At 42.1% G+C, this 24033-nt stretch overlaps 1 protein-coding gene across 8 annotated transcripts in view; it reads right to left on the minus strand.

Moving 5' to 3' along the window:
• Positions 1-24033, minus strand: part of pard3ba (par-3 family cell polarity regulator beta a) — a 153419-nt gene that overhangs the window by 95513 nt on the left and 33873 nt on the right. For 7 of the 8 annotated variants that reach the window (XM_044187794.1, XM_044187788.1, XM_044187789.1 and 4 more), the window contains 7 exons: positions 20323-20429; positions 14098-14180; positions 9308-9394; positions 8963-9088; positions 6627-7102; positions 4941-5080; positions 3935-4063 (listed from right to left, as the gene is read on the minus strand). In XM_044187794.1, coding sequence (XP_044043729.1) covers positions 3935-4063; positions 4941-5080; positions 6627-7102; positions 8963-9088; positions 9308-9394; positions 14098-14180; positions 20323-20429 — 1148 coding nt within the window. Of the gene's footprint in view, positions 1-3934; positions 4064-4940; positions 5081-6626; positions 7103-8962; positions 9089-9307; positions 9395-14097; positions 14181-14366; positions 14648-20322; positions 20430-24033 lie in introns of those variants that run through there. The other variant, XM_044187795.1, reaches the window with a different exon arrangement.

The following is a 24033-nucleotide window of genomic DNA, read 5'->3' on the forward strand; positions in this document are numbered from 1 at the left end:
TTTTAGCCACGCTAGCTACAGAGCTCTAGGGATGGTAACGATGGCTGGTCCGTCGTTCCACCACTTTGGTCCAGATTGAAATATCCAGACTAATTTTGGATGGATTGTCATTAAATTTGGTACACACATTCATGTCCCCCTCTGGATGAATTGTAATAACTTTGGTGATCCCCTGACCTTTCATAATCATCTTCATCATTCTCATCATCATCATCAGGTCAAAATTTCACTTGTCCAATACTTTGGTTTATGACCAAATACCTGCAAAACTGAAGACATTCCCATGAGCCTCAGCTTTACTTTGTGTTTAGTGCTAATTAGCCAATGCGAGCCTGCTAACACACTAAACTATGGTGACCATGATAAACATTATGCCTGCTAAACATCGACATGTTTGCATTGTTATTGTGAGCATGTTGCCATGCTGACATTAGCATTTAGCTGCTATGCCTCTGTACAGCCTCAGACTCTCAGTCTTGTTATACTATCAGTGAATCAAACTTTCACTTTGTATTTTCATTAGAAGAATTGGATTTTGCCTGTGCCACTGGATCCTGTATTGGTTTCTACAGAAAGATTTTTGTTTGGTTGGGTGGTTGTTCCTTCAAACCTTTAACTGAGTGATTTCATAATAACCTATGGACATGGTTTGTTCTTGTTGTGTTATTTCTTTCAATTAAAATTAATAGAGTTATTTAAAAAAGAACAATGGGATTTTACCCACGTGTCTGTCTCAAAGGTCAACAGGTCAATTAACTGCAGTATTAACAGGTATAAAGAGCAACAAGTATCACAGCTGTTAATGAGTCTGTTGTGACTATTAAGTACCTGAACAGTTCCTCTGTATCTGTGCTCATCTATGCTATACTTTGAACAGGTCGGTGTAGGACAAAACATTCTGGGTATAAAGCAAGGTAACAACATATAGCACACTCTTAAATAATGAGTTGCATAGTAGCAGCAAATAGCTCTTAATTAGCAACTGCTGAAAGTTGCTAAATGTTCACATGTTCAGAATTTGGAGTTGTATGTTGTAAGTTCTTTTAGGGACAAGAGTGCTCAAACCTGTTGAACACTTTACATGCACACAAGAAACCGGATTAGTAGGAGAAATGGCTAAGACAGGATATGGGTCACTGTAAAAGCCCTGTTTACACAGATTCCCCCCTACCAACTGCCATGATTTAAAGCAAGACTGGCATATATTTGAGTGTAATAAATATATAAGATGCTGTAGCCCGCAGAGGTTCTTTTCTTTTCATTTTTTGTTGAAGTGACAAAACTGTGAGAGAGCAGGGTCAGTATTGGGAGCAAACACTTTTTCCTTACAGCGCAAATGTGCCTGAATTTTACAAATAGTCTACTGTTCTTAAAGCCAACTTCCTTGGAGTTATTTATTTTGGTGTCAATTTCATGTTTAGTCAGCCGTTGGATTTAATTATTTTGGATACAAGGATGCACCGCTGTGAGTAATGATCTTTCTTTTCATCCCCCTAAACTGCTGTGACTGATACTTTCCCTGGAGTCTTTGTCATGCCCATACCCACATGTATTTAAAAATCATGAGCAAAGAGTCAGGTTCATCCAGCCGAAATTGAGCTGTGTTAACCAGGTTTCTGGTAATATCGTAATCTGTTTACGAGTTTTTAGGTTGCAGACAATAACGGGGTTAAATAAGTGCATGTAGACCAGGTCCATGGGCTAAAAACTTAATGAGCGTTTACAGAAAAGCTGGACAGATGAGACACAGGAGAGACTTTTTGAGGATTAAACCACAGAGCAGAGGCAGGGGGTCTTTACTACTGCCCCACCTGCAGGCACAGTCAGGAATAAAGTGAATTCCAACAGGTAAACGACCCCTACTTACTGATCATATCATCAAAATGTGTCATAAATGGTCCCAGATATCTAACATCTAGATTTTTTAATTAAAATCTAGTATCATCAGCTGGACAAAATTAAACCTTATATGCAATAAGCTGATATTGTAGATTCATTATCTATAGCAGCAACAGTGAGGTTGGTCAAGGAATTAATTCAACCAATTAATCTCAGCAGCTACTGAATGTAAAACTGCGATGCTGAAATGCTGATCTGCATCTGATAGTTATCTTTCACAAATTTAACCATTGTTCTGTGGATACATAAAGGCAGTTTCTACAAGATATTACAGCCCCTAAAACATTAATAAATATTCATGAGCACCCACACTAAGTCAGACACCTACACACAAACATTTTCGTACAACGGGAGAGGCAGATGGCCACATCGACTTAATGCGTCTCCATCATCATTACATCTTTTGTGCGACCAAATCGTTGCGAGACGCTCCTTGCTAGTGCTACACATAAATTTCTACTATAATTTACTACCTGAGAGGAGCGGGAGAAAGAGTCGAGCAATTAAAACAGGCAAGGGAGGAGAAAGAGGGAAGAGAGAGAAACAGAAAAAGGAAGGAAAACATTCTTTCTTGGTTTGTATTTTGCAGTAGTTTTTGGAAAGGTGGGGATGTGTTTACCATAGAAGCAGTTGCATCGCCGGGTCTTTCTTCTGTCGGGTTTGCTTGTTGCCTAGAACAGTGTGTGCTTGTGTGTGTGTGTATGCTCATTTGGCTACTTTTAATGATGCACTTTTTCTCTGTGTATTTATGTAATCCTTTGCGCTTGTGCTTTCTGAGGGTCTGCACATCTTCATTCAATGACGGCAAACCACTAGAGTGCCTGTGTGTGGTGTTCTGTGTGTGTCTGTAAATATGCAAGTGTATGTGTGTGTGTGCTTAGGGGACATCAAACTGTCTTTGAGGTGGAGGACTGTGCTGGAGATAAGGGCAAGATCTCAAGGGGCACCAACAACTTCAACAACCTCGACAGAGACAGGACTGAAGGCTCTCTTTCATTCCGCCCCCCACCCCCCCGTTAAGTTTCTAATGCACAAATACAAGCAAGTGTTAGATGAAGACTGTAGAGGCTCTTCAAAGTGCACTTGTTATGCCAAGACTGCTGGGCCATTAATGAGGGCAAACTATTTTCGGAAGCAGTAACTTGGCTGTTTAAAGATTGTGTGATGTGTTCGTCTGTGCACACGTGTGTCTGTGTGTGTGTGTGTGTGTGTGTGTGAGTGAGAGTGAGAGAACATTCGTGTTCAAGTTTTTATCAAGGACTAGGTGTTTAGCAGTTTGTGTGCAAGAGTGTGTGCGCAGCCACTCTAGGTGTGAATATGCATCAGTCACTACAAAGCCCTGCGCGTCTTTTCAGAGCTCTTTGAAGTAACAGAAAGGGAATAATCAGAATAACAGAGGACAGAGGGGAGGGAATAGAAGCGCACGGGCAAAAACATCACTTACAGTGAGTGGGTGACTTTCATGGGGCCACCTGGCTGTGTGTATATATGTTTAAAAGGGTGTGTTTATTGATAAAAATGTCCCCTGTGAGGCACAGTCATACTGTGTCAGTTTCATAGCCCTGACGCTGACCACTGACCCCGTCAGCCGCTGCAGGTAAACGGTCACTTAACACCCGCGGCGTGTCGACATGAGCGGACATGCTCACACATTTCCTGTGGGGCTGCCGTGGCTTGTGTGTGTGACTTCCTCTGGCATCGCTGTGTCAACAAACCAGAGTGGGACAGGAAGGCCGGAGTGTGCTCTGGGTGTGCCTGTGTGTGCGTCCATGTGTGGTGTTTAAAGGCAAAAGGGCATAAACATAAAGAGGTTTGCTCCTTTGAGAGAGAAAAAGGACAAAATGACACAATGTGAAGGAAATGTTAAAAAAAAAGAGAGAGGGATGAAGAGACAGAAAAAGTGAAGACAAATGCTGAACAAGAGTGGCAGAAATGACTGACAGACCAAAGAATAAGAGAGAGAACACTGTGTGCAGGTTCAGCAGGCTGTGTGAGGACATGGATGCTGTGTTTTTGTGTCTTCACACTCTCTTACCAGTTCCCGAGGCAGGAAGATGTCCTCCTGCCGCGCCACCACCACACACACACTCTCTCCCTGCTTGGTGCTGCGCAGCATGGCCACGAGTTCCTCCTGGCTACGGCCTGTCATGTCTACTCCGTTCACCTGCACACACAAACAACAAAAGAGAAAACACACACGCACACCGGAGTAGAATAAAGCAAAGTGTATTATCCACTGGCTGGCAGTGCAACACTAATACGTATCCAACTACAATTGTAGAGGACCAGACGTGGATGTTTCTGTGTTTTAAGGCTCATTTCACCCAAAAATACGAAAAAAGACAACATATTTTCTCACAAACCTCTAATGACAGTTTGCCTTCATTACAACTTTCATAGGGACTATTTCTTTGGTGTTCACAGTGAGGTTTCTGAATTATCCAGACTAACTACATGCTGCATTTGGCCTAGAGGTTTAAGACATTGACTATGTAGTTGCAGTGTCACTAATTCGAGTGAGGCCAGGGAACTCTGTTGCAAGTCATCCCGAAAATACACTCAACTCCATTGCATTGGGTTGGAGGCAGCTATCTCAGAGGCAGATATCTCAGAACTCGGACAAGCAAAACCAAAACAATCTGTAATTTAGGTGAACTGGCCCTTTGATAGGGATCAAAATCACATTCAGATCCAAAGAGATGTTTAGTCATATTTATATTTCCTTCATTTCGTCATCTGTCTAGAATTAAAAGAAGATTGTTTCAGTTATGGCAGTGATCTCTACAATCATTAATATTAGTTGACTGTTATTTTGCGATCTAGAAATATATGTTCATAATCCTTTTTAATTCTGGATAAGACATTCGGATGGACATTTTCTCAGGTAAGTACAATTACTCAGTTCAACCAGCAGGGGTGCCACAGAGCTCAATTTCCTGCTACTAATAATGATGTCGCTCCTGTTATTGCTAACAGAGGCCGTTCCTGTGACTGGTGGTTTTCTACACTGTGGGAGATCAACAGGCTGAGGTCTGACTTACCTCCAGGATGCGGTCTCCAGGCTGCAGGCGGCCATCTTTGACTGCTGCGCCTCGCGACAGGATGTTCTTCACCAGGATTGGCCCTGGCCCGTGGACCGAGGAGTCCCGGGTTACCACGGTGAAGCCCAGACCCTCTGTGCCTGCAGGAACAAAGCAGCCTGCGTCACAATGTGCATTAGGGACATCAATCCCCCTGCATATGAGACTTGAATTTATTAATTTTATGACTTTTTCATTTAGTTTTAATTGAATTTTCCCTCTCGTCTCCCTACTCTGACACTTTTCTCCTTTCTTTCTCCTTCTCCACTTGCCACAGAGTTTTCCTTCTCTCCTCCTCTGCTGTCCTGCTGAACCCGGTCTGCGGTTTTACCACCTTCCTCCACCTCAACTACTGTTTATGCGCCTGTTTTCCTCTGGGGGTTTGCTGCCTGGCTCAGTCTCTGAGCCACCGGGAGAAGGCTTCTCTCCTAGCCGGATTAGACAGACTCTGCCTTTAATTTCACGTGTGAGCAGACCGAACGGTGGCTGATGAAGGGAGGTAGAGGAGAAGATAGAAGGAAGGTGGGGGTGGATGGAAGAGAGAGAGAGAGAGAGACATAGAAAGAGATATTATTCCCTTCTCTAGCTTCCCTCCCTGGGGGATGCAATGTGATTTCCACAAAGATTTTCCTTGTGGGTGTGAGCCTGCGTTTATCTGGGTGTATACATTTACAAGTGTGTGTGTGTGTGTGTTTCTGAGGCCACACACGCACACGAGCCATCAACCCCCAGAGCCTCCACCCTCTCCCTTTTTCACGGCCTCACAAGCCCCAAGCCATGAGTGAAATGTGCCACGCTCTGTGTGTGTGCACGTGTGTGTCTGTGTGCAGGGAGAGCAAAGCCGGCGTGGCATACTAAAGGCGGTGAGCGATGCTATCTGGTCTCCAAGCTAAGCCCCTGCCTGCCCTACATTAGCGCACCTAAACCTCACCGCCTGTCAATCACGGAGAGAAAGAGCCTGTTGCCAAGGGAGAGGGTGTTAGAAACCCCATAATATCCTCTGCTCTGATCTTGCATCAAGTGAAAGGGATAGAGGGAGACAGGGAAAACAAGTCAAACAAAAGAAGGATGGAGGGGAAAGGAGAAGAAAATGGAAGAGATGAAAAGGTGTTGGGAAAAGAAAGAAACTAACAATAAAACAGCCGTGAATAGGGCTTTGAGCTGGAGCTGGAGAGTGTGGAGCCCAATTTCTTCTAGCCTTTCATCTGGGTATCTTCTTGCCTTTCTCTGGGTACTTGTAGCGAGAGTGTGTGTGTGTGTGTGGGGGGGTGTGCATGTAGCCCAATTACAGCTATCCTTTCAATGCCCCATAACACTACAGGTTGCTAGAACAGATCCTATTCACAGTCGTACAAACCTATTCCAGTGCTATCAACATATCAGTGCTCCAGCACTGATGTGTTTTAAAGGGATAAGATATAAGGTGACTGGGAAGCCAGACTGATTCAGTCTGGGTATGTAAGGTTATCCTGCAAGTTAAAAAATGAAAAATGTCTTCACAATGGAAAGTTACTTTCAAAATGGACTAAAATTGTTTTCAGTGGTCTGGAGCTTTATATAGGACTTTTTCCTTGCCTGAATTAAAAAAAAATAGAATAATAGAAAATTAAAATAGAAAATGAAATGGGTATTCAGCTGCACATTTACCTTTCTTCAGGTCAATTTTTAATCTCTTGCCGCCCTTCCTGCTGGTGAGGTTGGCCAGGCCGGGCAGAACAGGGCTCTTACTGACCAGGGGACTCTGGCTGTTGGTCCTGGGTGTCGGGGAGGAGCTCGCTGCCCTGCCTGCAGGTGTGGGAGAGCCTCTCTGCAAGGAGCCATGCCCAGTCTGGAGCTCCACTGGCGGCGGGTTTACGGCAGCTGGCTCTGGGGTCTTGGCACGCACGTCTGGTCGCCTCACTTCTAGTTTGGTGTTTAGTTTGATATCTTGTTTGGGTTCTGGTTGGGAGTCGGTTTTAGCGCGGACCACCTTCGGACTCTTTGCTTTTGCAGAGGAGTCTTTGCCATCGGCAGAGAAAAGCTGACCTATCAGGCTCTTCTCGTAGCGCGGCTTGTGGGACGCAGGGAGGACCTCCAGACGCACGGAAGAGGAGCTCATTGCCTGGCGGAACACTTCCTGAGACCTAGGGAAAGAAAAGAAAAATTGAGGAAATAAGCAATATTTACCTTTTAAATATGCGATTGAAAATTAAGTGGAAAACTCAGGGGAAGACATCTGACTGAAGCCGTGTTCATCAAATTATAAGATGATCACTCTAACCTCTGAGTCAATTTGCCTTATGGAACACTACCAAACTGTAAAACAGCAAAAGAGACCAAGAAAGTCAAGCAGAACACAAAAGGAGAACACAGACATTTGGAAAGCAGAGACTGAGGAGGGTGAATGCGGCTTGTGCGTCATTAATGGAGCTGTATTTCAATTTGGATCAAGCACGGAGTGGCTCTTCCAGCTGGTTTGGGACACTGTGGTCCCTATCAGATGGGGGAGACCTTGCAGCAGGCCCCTATTGCAGCTTTAATAGACTACTATCAGCACAACACAGACAACACAGTGGGATGCAGTTAAATGGACCTATTCAGCTCCACCACAGAGAGGACAGAGAAAATAGAGAAAGAAAAGGGACGGGAGGTTGTAGGTGTGTGTGTGTGTGTGTGTGTGTGTGTGTGTGTGTGTGTGTGTGTGTGTGTGTGTATGTGATGGGAAAAATTAGGAACAGAGAGAAAGAATGAGACACATACACTTACACACTTCTGTGAGAGTAGATGTGGTGGTGAGATAGAAAAAGCAGAGAATGAGAAGGATTTGTCTTTGGCTGATAAAGGAAGCAAACTGAGTGACAGGTGAGGTATCTTGCTACAGTGGTGGCAGGCTGAGTGGGAGTACAAACACAAATAAACAAAGAAAATGTTATTTTTCTGCTTTTTGGGGCTTTTGGTTTAGTTCCTAATCACATCCCTGACACATAAAGAAATACACTCATTTCTAGGATTGGTTTCGATAGCTAATTCCATTATGGGTCCGGTCCAGGTTGGCAAAATATCTGGATTACAAAGCGCCGGGGGTAAAGCATAATTTTTTAGTAGCAAATGATTGTGAATATATAAAAAACATTCATGTAGCCGGCTTCTCATTTTTAGCTGCTGTTCTACAATCTACAATTTCTACTCAGCTTTGTTAGAGAAAGACACACCACTCTACAATCATAAGTGGACTGTGTGTTTTTGCAGTTCAAAGGGACCAACAGAGGGGTAATTCTTCTCTGGTGAAATGATCTAGCTGATTGCGCCTGATCAATGTCATGAGTCAGATTGTTCCAGTTAAACTTTCATGCATACCATATTGAGATTTTAAGCTTGTCAGTTTAATAGTTCTGAAGTGGAACCTTCAGTATTTGGAGCAGGTAGGTACTGAAAAAGGTGTGCAAAAATACATCATATCTTCATATCTTATGCTGCACATTTCATTTTCAGGTTGTATTTACAGGTTGTCAACATGAATTAGTTAACAATGAACAAAACTATTAACAACAATTAATTAGATGGTTAGTGGGCTTGTGAATCCCAAAACCGGCAGGAAAGATCTGAGTGGGCAAAGTGAAAGAGCAGTGCTTGCCATTCCCTCATTACCACCACTGAAGCACTTGCTCGATGTCCAGAAAATCAGACTGTGGTTATACTGGGCAGCTTACGGGACAAATGTGCGTAATTGTGTAAGTGCAGACGGGGAGTTCCTGAAAAAGAGAGCATTAGGCTACCACTCCAAACTGCAGAATTTGTGCTTTCTTAGCCAACAGAAGGTAACTAGATCTCAACAGACGCTTTGAGTTTTAGTTATTTATAACTTAAATAGTTACAAATGTTGAAAGCTAACTAGATTAATAAGGGATTCGAAAGGATTTAGATTTGATAATCAGACTCGTAACATGCTATCAAACCCCTCCACCACTCGTTTCTCCAGCTCCTCCACACCGCGGCACACTTACTGTGCGAAGGTCTTGTCCTGGAGTGGTGTGCCGTTGATTTGGACGATAGACTCATCCTCCTGGAAGATATTCTCTCTCTTGGCGTGACTGTTTTCCTCTATGCCTTTAATGTGGAGGCCGAGGGTCCTTGCAACACACAGAGTGTAGAGTGAATATGAATTCATGGAAGGTAAACATATCTGATTACATACCAACACTTGAATTTTTTTATGCATTTGTAGGAGTCAGGAATACCATCTGCCTTTCCGTATGAATGTCTGATTGATTATGAGTGGATGTGGTGGGAGTAAGCGTGCATAGCTGTATTTGCACAATATGTGTGCATCCGTGTGGGTGTGTGCTTACCGTCCACTGAGAGAGGAGCAGTAGGGGACCACATGGATACCCAGGGGGCCCCAGTTACCTGGAAACTCCACTGTCCTCGTCAGGGTGCTGTCAACAAAATACACACCCACCATCAAATAAACACACAGATGTCTTTAAAGATATTGGTAATGAGGATGTACATAATGTATTGCACACAATCCTAAAAACATTGATATAGTATTGCACAGCTGCACACACACACCCACCCAACCCTTCTATGTGTAAGCTCTTCAAAATCCATTTGCATTTTCCTCCGGGCTACAAAGAAAGGGATACAAATTAGCTTACAGGTAGTCCTGCCAAACATCAGAAAAACGTGTGTGTGTGGGGGGGGGCGCAGGTGGCTACTTCACCCTTTATCTACCTGCTTCTCAACAACCCAATCTAGCCGGTGGACAAAAGAAAAGAACAGGAGATAAAAGAGAAAGAGATAGAGGGGCAGATAGAGATGAAACAGAATGAGCTTCTCTAATAATCTCTGCGGAGCCCTGAACTGTGGCTTTTAACAGCAGATAAACAACTATAATACTACTGAAGATAGAGAGGAAGAGGGCTGCTTTTGATACTGGGTGGCTAAGAGAGGGGACCTGCATGATGGGGGCATGGTAGAGGAAGATCACAGGAGACGACAATCTCTGTCTGTATGTTTAATACCACAAATACATATACGGATCATTTCTGCTTAAGTGGTATTGTAGTAGTATAACAGTGTGTAGGTTAAAAGAGCATTTGTAGGCTGTTTTAAGCTTCAAAGTTGTAAATTATACTTTTCTTTGAATCTTGAGTCATGTTTGCAGTTTTTTTTCTTCTACACTGCGTTTTGCACTTTTTATCTAAAAATATTCATCTCGAATGTATACTGTATCATTTTGATCCAATACAAAGTCTGCTTCATCGGACAGCTATTCAGTCTTGTCTGGTGAAGCTGCAACATTTTTATTTTTAATAATAATGACAGCATAGCTAAAATTATGATGGTTTTATGCACACAGCTATTTCGTATGTATGAATAATATGTACAGTATATTTGGTAAGAAGATGTAGAAATATTGAAACTGAATTGTTCTAATCTGCATTTATGGCTGCAGGTTTTGGCCAATTATTTCTTATTTCTACCTAAAGCAGGTTGGCCAGGAATTGTAAGGTTGGTGGGTCGATCCACAGCTCCCCCTGTCTACATGTTAAAGTGTCCTTGAGCAAGACGCTGAAACCCTAATTCCTCCTGAGGGAAAATTGTACGTCCAAATAAACAGAATATGATGTCCATATTATGAGCAATGAGGTATTGCTTTACAAGAAAAATCAAAAGGTTTTCCTAAATCAAAAGTATTTTTTGACTGCACTAGATTTCTGCCTCATATTGCCTTGATGAATAATACTGAAACGAATTCCTACAAGCCTCCGAATAAAAAGTGAAGGGGTTACTTTATAAGAAAATGTCAGCTAACGCAACAAATGTGTTACTTAAAGACAGAATAATGCATTAAGTTAATTTAGCTGAGGATTTTGTCCTGCTTACAATAAGTCAATCCAACGTCCATAGAAACAAGAACTTAATATAATAAAAAATTGTATTTTGCAAACAAAACAGTGAGGAGTTCATTCCACCACTGTGGGTCCAGGACAGAGAAGAGCGTTGACCGAGACGAGTGACCACAGGGTCCACAGAGTGTCAGGGCGGGCAGAGGGGCACAATGTCACTGGGAATGATTTGTTGTAGTTGAGCAGAATTCCAGTGCACTACATCAGAACCAGCCACTGCATCCTGAGACAAGTTGAGAAAAGGTCCTCCCACATCCTCAGAAGAATATTTCTCACATTCCTGCATTTTCAGATCTCATCTAAGACATTCGTGGCATTGTCATCCACTTTTCTCCTTCAGCTTCCGAACAGCATGTGAGAAGGTAATGAAGAACGGTCCAAAAAAAGCAATCTCTGGTGGAGGCCAAGAACATGAAGGTATTGTTTTCTCCATAGTTTCCCTACATAACTTTAACAAAGCTACAATGCAAAAAGAAAGAAAGTCTGAGAACAAAGGCAGTGAAGTTCAAGGTTTATGTGCTTTGTATACATACACAAGCCCAAGGACTAGCTGGGATCATTATAACACACTCCTCTGTCACTGTCATTTCGCTCTCGTTAACCTCTGCCAGGGTCACACGAGTACTGTACACACACATCCACACACACACATCCAATTTGCATTCTTATTGCTACATCTATTGCATGCTCACAAACACCATCAGTCACATTCTTCCAAATTGAATTCACAGATACACACATGCATTAAATTTGCATCTATTAGAGAACACAGTTACATCTAAATTACACATGTGCACAACCCACGAATTCCCCACACACGCACTCTCTGAATTTACTTTCAGTGATGGTAAACAGTCAGGCCAGGACAGGATACACACACTCAGGTACAAAGCTGGTCCTGAATGATGTGTATTCACACAGTGTGTGTGGCACAAACACAGGCACATACACACAGCTTCAGCCCATTTACATTCATATAAAAAACAAACAGCAGCACAAACAAGCTCATCAGAGGCAGCCGTAGCTTGTTAGTGCCGCACGCTAATATGCAGAATAGCTCCGCTCACCCATTTTAGCATCCCACTGACACTAACACAAACACATAGTCATTCCACTGGGGGGAGAGAGGGAGAGAGACGAGGGACAGTGGGACGGATGAAAAGAGCAACGAGGAGTGAGACAGATGGAGTTCCCACTCTTGGTTGACTTCCTCTACATCAATGGAGGCCGAGTGCCTAACAAACTCGCGGCCGGGACTCGCTGAAAATGCGCCCTCGCTCACTCACTGTGGCTTCTTCAACTGCCAACCATCTGTTACCATGGCAAACTATCTGTAAGAGCCGTGCCTCCATTGTATCACAGTGCTGTCAAGACACCACTGCACTGTAAAACGCTGAAAAATCACCATCTGTCACTCCAGCCAAGTCTTTTCCTGAGCACCCAGAGTTAATTTTAAAAGAACAATTTTTGAATCAGAAGATCAGTCGGCTGCAGAGAACATTGCAGAATTATCTTTTGCTCTCGTTACAGGCTTGCTGGACAAGACATGTGAAGGGTTGTGATGGAGGGGTTCATTGTTGCCATAGTTACTGTGTGACTGACAACCTGGAGAAATGAAGATAAAACTCCCATCATGCCAGAGGTCTGCGAGTAACGTGCCCTAAAACAAGGTGGAGGTTGCCATGGTGAGATGTCTGTGCACATCCACGTACAGTATGCCCATTCATCTCTACACACACAATAAATAGCGACAGGATATAATACTCTTTACTAATCTCTTTACTACTAACTGATGTGATTAGTTGGTTAATTAAGTAGTTGAAGGACAGAAATTAATTGAGTATTGAAAACAAATTTGTTAATTGATTGATTGACAGTCTGTATATTATACAGCTATTTCAATTAATATCTTTTGGTTTTGGACTGTTCGTCACATAAAACAAGCATTTTTCACTTTTTCCTGAGTAAATTAACCTTTCCAAGGCCTAAAATGATATTTTCATGTTTTCCATTTATCTGCTCTGAAAGCTTCTTACTAGTTTCCAATGTAGATACTGTATATTGCCCATTTTCTTTTTTTCTGAATAACCAGGGCTATTTGATAATAAAGAAACATTTCATTTCATTCATTCATTTCATCAACAGTTGCATTCAAGACCTGTAATGGATTATATATGCAGGTTTGTCTCGAAAAATTCAGATACAAAAGGCATTTATTAGAATTCTCCAGCTGTCAAATATGATTATGCTTACAGCAGTCCAACTAAGCAGTAAAATCTGTGAGGTTTTTGATGTGACTGACAGCAACTATGAGCTTTTAGCAACAAAAGTCAACACCCTTGATGTCAATTACACTATAATAACCAATATTTAAGACAGCCTGATATAGCAATAGGGAATTCTTTACAACCTCTTCCCCTACTTCAGGAGGCATGATGCACAAATGTTGCAGGGATCGCCAAAACATTACAAGCAAGGAGGGGTTACAACAAAAAATGATCTCATTTTGCTCATATGTAGACTGACAGTGAGATACACAAATCGGTTCACCTGTAAGCCTCACTCAAACAGTGGGCGGAACACAGGTCTCCCAATGGGACTGACAGAGTTTGATTAAGCCAAAGAAAAATCAAAATATCAATCAATAATGAAAATCATTAAGTGCAGCCTTACTACTTAACATGTTAATGTCTCATCTAGACCAACACCATAGCTGTTCGCGACTGCTTTAAACTGAAATTTAGGTTGTATTTAACTCTTTCGGAAACCCTTTTAGACATTTTTTTCATGCTACAGTATTTTATTTCCTTGACTTTTATTCATGTCATTGATTTTAATTCTCTACGTCTTACAGTAAAGCACTTTCAACCCTGTGTATGAAATCTGCCACACAAATAAGCTGCCTTGTCGTCATGCAGACAACTTTCACAATAATTAGAAAAAACACTTCTCATGGTGTCTACTCATAGGAGCAAAAGGGGTGGACGAACTTCTGGTCCAGCACGTACAGATAAGAGCTCACCCAACATGTACTGGGACACATCCACACACACACACACACACACACACACACACACACACAGTCACAGACTGTCACAAATACCCATGAGACTGTTTAATCCAGTCAGTGTCAGGCTGTCAAACAAAGACTGGAGTGTTAATCCTAGTCTCCATCTCTGCACCGTACCCAGCTACAGTATGCCCTGTAGACACACACACACTCTTACCTGAAGTTAACTTGGCTCATCTTGGCAGAGGGGTCGTCTGTGTGCAGTTGGTCCAAAGCTCCTTTCGGTGTATGGTTGACTTCCTGTTTTAAAAAAAAAAACACACACACAAACAGACCCATTCAGTCAACATGATGGTAAGAGCTGCAGTGACAAATTAACAGTGACTACATTTACACAAACACACACTAAACAAACAGTAGCCAGTCGGCAAATACGAGGAGGCCCATCGGCAATTAGCAAAATAATTTAACGGCGCCATCAATCACCTTTGCAGACAGCGAAGAGAGAACGACTGCTGGACACTGAGCTCCCTACCACGCGTCACTGTCCTTCCTTCACTCTACGTATATTTCTATCTGTCTACCTCCCCCTCCCTCCATCCCTGCCCTGTGTCGGGCAAGACTCTATTTTTAAGTCAGCAAAATCAACAACCCTGGGGGACACGAATAAAAAGGAAGAGGGAGAGAGAAACAAGGGAAGAAAGAAAGAAAACGGCAGCGTCAAACTGTTGCAAGGCACTCAAACACACTCGAGGAGTGGGAGAGAGAAATTGCCCCAAATCACTAAAGACAAGAAGGGTGCAATTAGGTCCTTCTGCCTTGTCACTTTCATTGTGTCACCAGTACTAATGGCTAAAAAGCTCCCGCCCACCACGCGCTCCTTAGCAACCCCCCACCACACAACTCCCCGGTGGACCTTCTGTCACACACAGAGTAAATATATGCTTTATAACACACACACAAACCCCCACGCATACATTTCCTGCAAACATTATCTACACATAGACTCCGCAGAGCTGCAGACATACAAAATGGTGTATTTCTGAATACACACACACACGCACACACACATATGCTGCCTGTACAAATAGTGACCCACTTATCTGGGCAGTGTGAGATTACCCCACAATAGAGCGCATGTGTGTGTGCGGGGGCAGAAAGACGAGCTAGAGGCTCCATTGTTGCTGTGCATCTTCCTGCAGCGCCATTAGCTAACACACACACACACACACACACACACACACACACACACACAGGCTTCTCCTCCCACAGTACATACACACACCCTCATCACAGAGTAAGGTACTGGCACGTTTAGGAACACAAGGTTGGCAGGACAGCAGATGAGCACATGTATACACTCATCATAAACACATCTGCACGTTTTGTCCAGTTTTACAGGAACTGTACTACACATGTAGTACAATAACATAAAAACCGATGTATGTCTGCTTAACTACAAGTACAGCACATGTATTATATAAAGATATGGCATGTGGGGATGTACACACACATACATACATATATACATACACACACTAACCTGCCTTTCTTGAATGCACTAAAATTAAGGGATCACGCCATAATGCCCAGTGTGAATCTAATCCCTGATTGAGAGCACTCCTGTTTATCTAGACATAAAAACAGCAGCTTTCCTCTTTGGGCACCCTGCCGGTGCTCAACCAATCAGCTCGCCCTGCTCTCTGCTCGTATATCAACAAACAAAGAAGAAACGTTAGTGCCATCCCCATCCCTCCAACTATGTCACATTACTTCCTCTATGTCTGTAACCTTAGAATGATCACATACAGTAGATCACCTTTGTAGCATTGTATAGCTGTGAATTATTATTAATGTGCTAACACAAAACACACTTTGATTTATTTCTTTATGATTATTATTATTATTATTATTATTATGGATGCTTTCATTCACTCTAACATCCACATTTACCTATAAACTACACATTTCAAAATGTTTACTCTCTTTCGGTGATGTATGCTTCAATTCAATTACCACTACTAGCAATAATATGGCTACCTGTGTGACTACAGTACTGCCGCTGTTACTCATAGTAGTGCTGCTACAGTACTACTACAAGCACTAATAGTACATGACTATTGCTACTGCTGTTACTATTACAAGCATTACAAGTAATACTACCAATGTCTAGGGCTGGGTATCAAACTCAATTCTTGTTTGGTACTTAATGAAATGTGTCCGTAGTGTAAGAATCAAGTACGGAAAGCTGGCATTCAATGTGCATTCTTCTTGACTAATTTATTTAGACAACCTTGTGCGGCTGCTTGTATTTAAACAACATGTAACATCTGCAAACGTTTGCTTCTTTTGCTATATAAAAAAAAAACATTTTGTAGAAAAACGAGGTCCTCATAGTAAGGTGGTTTGTGTACTAAAATGCAGGTACTGTATTGGCTCTAGTGTCAAAAAATATCAAAACAATACCCAGCTCTACTGCTTCAACTGACACGTTTGACTCCCATCTGTGCTTACACATCAATTGACACTTCAACTTCTAAAACTCACGCTTGAAGTTACAATAACTTCTTTCAGCACTTACAATTCTGCTGAAACTTAAAACTCCTTTTAACACTTTAATTTCAACACTGTACAGTGCTTACTCTTTGGGTTTACACTTCCTATCAGCACTTTCACTTTAGCTACTACTTACTTATTTCAGTGCTTCAACTTAAACAGTGAGACCCATATGAATACAGTTTAAAAGCTCCAAATAATCCAAATTGTGAGACATTTAAGCAGTTTCAAATGCAATTGTTTAGTGGAGGTGAGCGCATGTAATTTTCTTCAGAAATCGTAGTTTGTAGTTGTTGTAGTAGTCTTATATAATCAGTTTTCTTCACTGAGTGATTTGAATGTGGCAGGCTTTGTGGTCCCAGGATGAACGCTCAAAATTATTTGTGAAACCTGTCTGGAAACCCGTCTAAGCACAACTAACAGGTTGTCTGCTCTGTTATTGTGTTGCATGCTGCCATCCATGTTTTTGTATTTTGGGTGCTGTTTGTAGTCTGAGGTGTGTGTGAGTGACAGAGCGGTGTGCAGACATATGAGAGATGAGGTGTTTGCGTGTGAGTGTGTTAGTGTGTGTGTGTGGTTGTTGTCAGACGGATGAGTAATGAGGTGTGTGTTTCTGTTGTGTATTTCCAGTGCTGTAGTCATCTGCTACGCGTCAGGCTGTTGAGAAATAGCGTGTGTATGTGTGTGTATGTATATACACTGCAGGATCACAGCTTCAGTGTACTAGCCAGTGCTCCTTGACCCTCGTCATATCCATCACATCAACTGACTGCAGCGGCCACACACGCAAATGCAGTACAATCCTCAAGGGACAAACACGCAGAAACACACAGTATCCAGCTGCTAGCATGAGAAGCACACACTGCACAGACAGACACAGAAAAACTGCAGAATTTAGTTTAGCTAGTTGGTGTCAGCTTTTTACATCACGGCTGAAGGAGTGCTGGACAGAGTGTAACATATTAAAGTCCGACTTTCTGCTGTGTTAACATGTATTGCATCACTGCAACTCGATGTGTTGAAAATCAGCCAAAAATGTGGGAGGCAGAGCGAGGGAGCAGGAGAGAAAGACTGGACGAGGAAACATAACGAGGATTAGGGAAAGGGGCGTGATGGAGGTGAGAGGAGCAAAAGAAAAAGAATTCACCAGTTACTGCTGTTAGCAGGTAACATTAAACATCTCGTTTATTAGCTTCGTGCATGGCAGGAAGTCCAAATCAATTAAAGGGCCGACTGCATGTTTAGCACTGCTCAGCCTTTTGCCAGTTTCATTAGCTCTTCTAATAAAGAGCTAAGAGAGGTATGTGCATAGACTAGATGTGAATCAACGACAGAGAGAAGTGGGACAACCTTGGCCTTCACCATAGCAGGCAGTAAAATCAATTAAAGGGGCAGGGCGCATATTTATCACTTTATCAGCCTTAATTACACTTTATCTAGCTTTCAATACCTCCTTCAAGACAAAAAGGGACAGAAGTGTGTGTGTGTGCATGTTTGTGTAGAGATGGGGGGGGGGTGTGTGTGTATAGGTACAGTGGATGAATGAGGATGAAGTGATAGTGTATTGATCTATGGAAGTCCATGAGGCCCAGGACTCAATATGCCCAAGAGCTGTGACGGCCTCCTAGCCTTTCATACACACGCACACTCACACACTACAAGGCAACAAGTATTATTTGTCCGTGGATTATACAGTCTGGATCCAAGTCTTGAACAGTACTTGAAAACATGGTGTCTTGCTCAAAAGCACTTTGACAGTTCACATAGCTGCTGTAGAGATTAAACGTGTGCCTGCCAGATGGTGGGAAGTCACTCTACCCACTCAGATCCACTACTGAGGCCTGCACACCTGCTTTGTCGGATGAAAACCTTGTACCACCACAGTGTCAACTTTTCAGACCAGTTGGATGAAAGCTTTTTGATATAATCCAGTTACTGTGGATGGGACGGGTGGTGAGTTTTCTCAACAGGTAGGGGAGCATGTAATCCTTCAACTAAAGTACTACATGCTAAGGAACATGATAATTACTAAAATCTGATTTTTGAGCTTTGCATGTGAGCATTGATACAATTCATTGCATCTACATGCACATTAATAATTCTAATTATATATGCAAGAGTCTACAGCCATGTTAGCGGCTCTGTGAGGCTGTACTTAGACACAGCTGTGCTTTGAGCTAAATGCTAACGTCACCATGCTAACATGCTCACAATGACAATGCTGACAAGCTGATGTTCAGGTATAATGTTTACCATGTTCACCATCTTAGTTTAGCATGTTAGCATGCTAATATTTGCTAATCAGCACTAAACACAATGTACAGCTGAGGCTCCTGTGAATGTCGTTAGTTCTGCAGGTATTTGGTCATAAACCAAAGTATTGGACAAATTAAAACTTTGACCTGATGATGGTGCTAGAGCAGAAGTCAGGGGATCAGCAACTACAACTCATCCTAAGGGGATCATGAATGTCTGTAGCAAGTTCGATGGCAATCCATCCAATAGTTGTTGAGACATTTCACTCAGAACCACAAATGTCAACTATATGGTGGCGATAGAGGAAAAGTCAGGGGATCACCAAAGTCAGCAGGATGTATCCACCTAGAATCTTGAATGCCTGTACAAAAGTTTATGGTAATTCATCCAATAGTTGCTGAGATATTTCAGTCTTGACCAAAGTGGGGGACTGATCGACAGGCTGACTTTTCCAACCATAGAGCAATGTGGCTAAAAATGGCAAAGCAGTAGAAAAAAACATTAATTCATTAATTTCAATTAATTAACATTAAAACAAATGATCTTGTAGCCTCTATATCTTGGATGTTAAACACTGCGGTAATAGGTCTAAGGAGTATTCACAAAACCTCAAATGCATTGTCTCCAGTGAGCTAAAGAGCAACTGTCTGGGTTTAAATAAGGCTGCTGAGGTCTGAAGAAGGGCTTCATCTGTCAGGCAGCAGAAAGATGTAAACAGTTGTAAGGATATTCTAAATCATCTATAATGAGCGTGTTTGCTCTGGTCCGGCCGTGTTGTTTGAAGCGAATGAGGCCTGACGTTTTTTGGACAGGAAATATTGGCTTTGTCATTGTGTTTACTCGCCGCCCGCTGATGCCTGAGTTCTCCTTAGTCACTGCTGTGTCGAACACGGCGGGGGCAAACAACAGGCCTCCCTCTCTCTCTACCTGAGAGAGAGAGAGGGACATACACATACCAGTGTGACCTCACACAGCCTCCGTCCTGCCCACCACACACACACACAGTCACCCACAGAGGGATAAGAAAAGGCAGCAAACAAAGTCCTCCTTAATGGCGGCCTGCTTGGAAAAGAAGGAAAGCACTTGAAAAGCCGACCCTTTCAAAGTACAGCCTGGGGCATGGAGCTGGACCACAAGAAGAATATTCACTGGGTTTCTCTGTCTTTATTGAGGGAATGGCACACACCAGAGACATAATGGGAAATGCAATATGTTCATCTCTCCGTTATTTATTTGCTTTCATTTTACATTTTTCATTTATTTTCCTTTGTCTCTTGCTTTGGTTAAAACATTTTGCTCCTTTTGAACGACTAGTTTGATCTGTAAGAGTTTAGCCGCTGGAAATTGAATGCTTTGTCCAATTTTTGCTGAAACAATACGCCTTTCTCTTTTCTTTCCTTCTTTAAAAAGCAATTAAATGGGGTAGGGAATCAATGTCTTCTTCAAATAACAAGACAGGAATACAATGGATCTACCAGTTTACCTAAAAATGGCACATTTACATTATTAGCATCTTTTACCTTGGATTCAATGAGAACTAAAAAAAACAACAACTATAAAACAGCTTTTTTAGTTCTTTTCCTACTGAACACATGAAAAGTCATTTTTATGCCACTGACACTCTGCTTACCGGTTCAGGAGACCTGTTGCTATGGTCATCCGGTGGGGGCGTGGCTGTCATCTCATGGGGCGGGGGCAAAACCGAGTCACTGTTGCTTCTCACCAAGAGATGTGTGTCTGGGTGGAGAAAGATGGGGATGCTGGAGGTCAGTCAGTTCTTCATTTACCATCATTTGCTGGCATGACACTGTAATGTCATTCATTTGACAAACTGTTGCAAAGAAATCATATCACATTTGATTTCTCAAACTCCAAACACACTGAGGATCATCGGAGGAGGTGGAGAGAAAAAAGGGAAGTGAGAGAAGAAGGAAACTGTTTTCTTCCATCTTTTGGCAACTTTCACACAATGCAGCTGGCCTGCATCTTGTTGAAATGAGCATCAGGGAGGCTCAGAGGGTTAGACAGACCCCTCAGGCTCTCTGATCTCTCCAAAACCATTTTACACCAAAGCACTCAAAGAATTAAAATTTAGGGCGTCTGTTGGCACCTGAAGATGAAACTTAAAAACAAAACAAAGGAAACTGACTCCTGATTGAGCAAAGCTAATGGAACCTCTGAAAACAGATGCAGGAAATGATGAGTGTTTAGAAAATAACATCTGATACAAACAAATCTGTCCCTGTATGATGAAAAAGGGGAGTTTTCTAAGGGCTGTGATTCGTTTTAAGATGACTCACAAACCCTTAGAGTGGACCAATAACCACCCAACCCTTTCAGCAATACACCCAAGCCCCACACCCAGTGTACATTTTCATATGACCAGCTGCTGCCTCCATGCCCCCAAACACACACATACACACACACTTGCCACAACCCTTCCCCACAGCCCAAAGGAGCTGGGAGAGGGAAAGGTAACATGGGCAGGTCTGAATCCATAATAAAACAATTCAAAAGAATCTAATTTGGACCTTTGCTGCCTCTTGCTTTTAATATCCAGCCCAAAGGGGGCAGAATGGTATTTGTGGATGTAAAACCTGTAGCAGGGTGTTTTCAAATTTAACTCGACAGAGGAGAAAATAAAGACAGGGGAGATAAAAAGGGGGGGAGAGTGTGAAGGGGAGGAGAAAGCAGAGATAGTGACAGGGAAGGAGGGAGAAAACCTAGAAAACTAAGACACACAGAAGGGGAAGGCAAACAAAATTCTCTTCTTTCCTGTAATCAATCTCTCTTTGGAGGGTCAGTGACAGGGTCCTGGTCTAACGTGGTCAGAATAGAGAGAGCAGAGGAGGAGAACACGTAGGAAAGAAGGAACTGGCAGGGGTCTCTCTCTCTGTTTGTGTGCAGTTTGTGATTGCAGACAGATGAAAAATGGTGATTCCAACTATTCCAGACACACGTACAAATATCCCTTTCGGCTCAAACAATCTCCACATGTTCGGTCATCTGATGTTGTGTTCAGGTTTGCCTAATCATTTTTATTAAATTATTATAAATGATCAAGTCCCAGTCTGAGCCTTGATCTGTCTTTGTTTCACTTTCTTTCTACTTCTACTAACAGTGAAAGTCTAAAGACACAATGCTGACTCACTATCACTGATGTGAGGGAATTCAAAGGTGTCGCAGAGCACAAGAAGCTTTTAATTAGGACTCAAGTCTTCTTTCGGTTTTTCTCTAGCTTCCAGTTTCTGATTTTTTGCTTTACTGAGGAAACCAACACAATGTGGTCTAATCTGATTTAGAAAAGCAGACTTCATGTAGAAATGTTAAGCAGAAACTACACAGAAAACAACATAATTTGCAATAATGAAATGTGCTTTGATTTAACACAGAAACAACTGGGGGGTATCTTCTCAGAGCTGGCATCAAAAGGCATCAGAAAAATACATCAGACAGAGCTCCAACGTATCAGCGGCTTTTGATTTCTCCATCTGATTTTCTATTAATCTAGTGTGCAGCTGAAATAGGTCAAACACTGCAGATACTTTTCAATGTTATTAAATGAATCTTTTGTTAAGGTGTGTTCAGACTGAACACAAAGTGAATTTTAGAGGCAGCGTATTAGTACACTAGTGTTTTCATTCAAACAATGCAACATCAGAAAGCACTGTTTCTACTTCTTTACATTTTCCAGACCGACACATACAAAAGTTTACAAGTTAGGAGGGGCCATGAATAGAAAGCAGTAAAACTTTATGGATGGTTCTTTGCTCTCCCAGCTCCCACCTGTCTTGTATATTCATGGGAAGTGAACGCAGATTTAAAAAAAAAAAAAAAGATACACACACGTACACTGAACAGCAAGCATGTATCAGGTTTTAAAAAGGTAAATGCTAACAGGTGCATACTCGCACATTTGTTTTGAGCCTGGTCTGCTAAGGAAATACTAGAGAATTTTCCCACCATATGGGAAAAAGTTGACACCTACTCTTACACTGTGATGGACTGCACAACATTAAATCACACTGCAAGTGCAATAGGTACATTAGGTACCAAAATACCTTGACTACTCCAAGGCCAGCTGGACTAAATAATAGCACCTGCTAAGACTGGATCCAGTAGATTTTAAAGATACTGAAAAGAAACAACTTGTTTCCAAAGTGGCTATAATGGATTTTCAAAATGAGCTCCACAAATAGCCTCAAGTCAAGACACCACACACACATACACACTTATACTTCACCACAATGTCAATGATGCGACTTTGTGAAGTGACCAAGGCCGCTCCATGGTCAGAGTCAGGGTCCATTACCCAGCGGTCAGCGCCATAAATCCCCCTCCATTTATCCATCGGAGTCAAATCCCCTCCATCAATCCTCCCACCACTTAGAGCCCCGGAGCCCGGCCATGTGAAGGAACCTGTGGGTCACTAGCTTTGACCTCTGACCTGCATTGACCTCTGGAGGGTCAAGTGGTGTCACAGAGGGTCAGAGATATTGATGATAGTGACAGTTGTAACTCTCTTAGGTCAGCCACCATCATAAACAAGATTGGCTCAGAGCTTTTACTAGTCAAAAGGTGACTGGGCTGGTGGAAATGCGCTTTAGCGCGGGTTAGTGCTTTCATAGAATGTACCCTTCCGCTGTTTACATGCCTGAAAAATTGTACCACGTATCCACATATTACCTCATCCAACTTAACTGATTACATCTGGATGTAGCGACTTGATGAACATTCTCTTCTACACTGCCAAGGTAATTATGAATGACTACAGTAACTAATGCCACTGTGGTAAAGTTTCACTTAAATAAGGATCAGTGTGCAATGAATCCTACTTTTATATTTAGTTCAATTAGTAAGTTTATCAGTAGAAATGTAGCAAGAATTTTAACCAAATTTCAAATCTCCATGAGATGCAACTGCACAGCACTTTTAATTGCTAGTGTTCATAAATCTCTATGATGTTTACTGAAAGGAACTTGATGAGAGATTTAACATTGGGTTTGGTAACTTCTTCTATTTGTGCAATTTTTACACATCATGAGTGTGTCTGACATACTAGAAATTTCCTTGGATAAGATTATCACTCGGGAAACTAGCTACCTAAATAAAATTAAAATAAAAATGAAATATTACACATCTAGAGTAAAAAAAATGGTTTATTTTAAATGATAAATTATCGAATCTAGAAGTGCTATTTGACCAAACTGTTTCTGATCTAAACCATGACTTGCATTTGATCAAATGACAAAAAGTTAAGTCAGAACCCTTTGTGGAAGTCAGGGAGAGAGACTTGGTCTAAAAGTAAGTCTTAAAGCAGCAGCGTGGCATCTGTAGACCT

This window comes from Siniperca chuatsi, linkage group LG24 (genome assembly GCF_020085105.1).
Source record: "Siniperca chuatsi isolate FFG_IHB_CAS linkage group LG24, ASM2008510v1, whole genome shotgun sequence".
Taxonomy (NCBI): Eukaryota; Metazoa; Chordata; class Actinopteri; order Centrarchiformes; family Sinipercidae; genus Siniperca; species Siniperca chuatsi.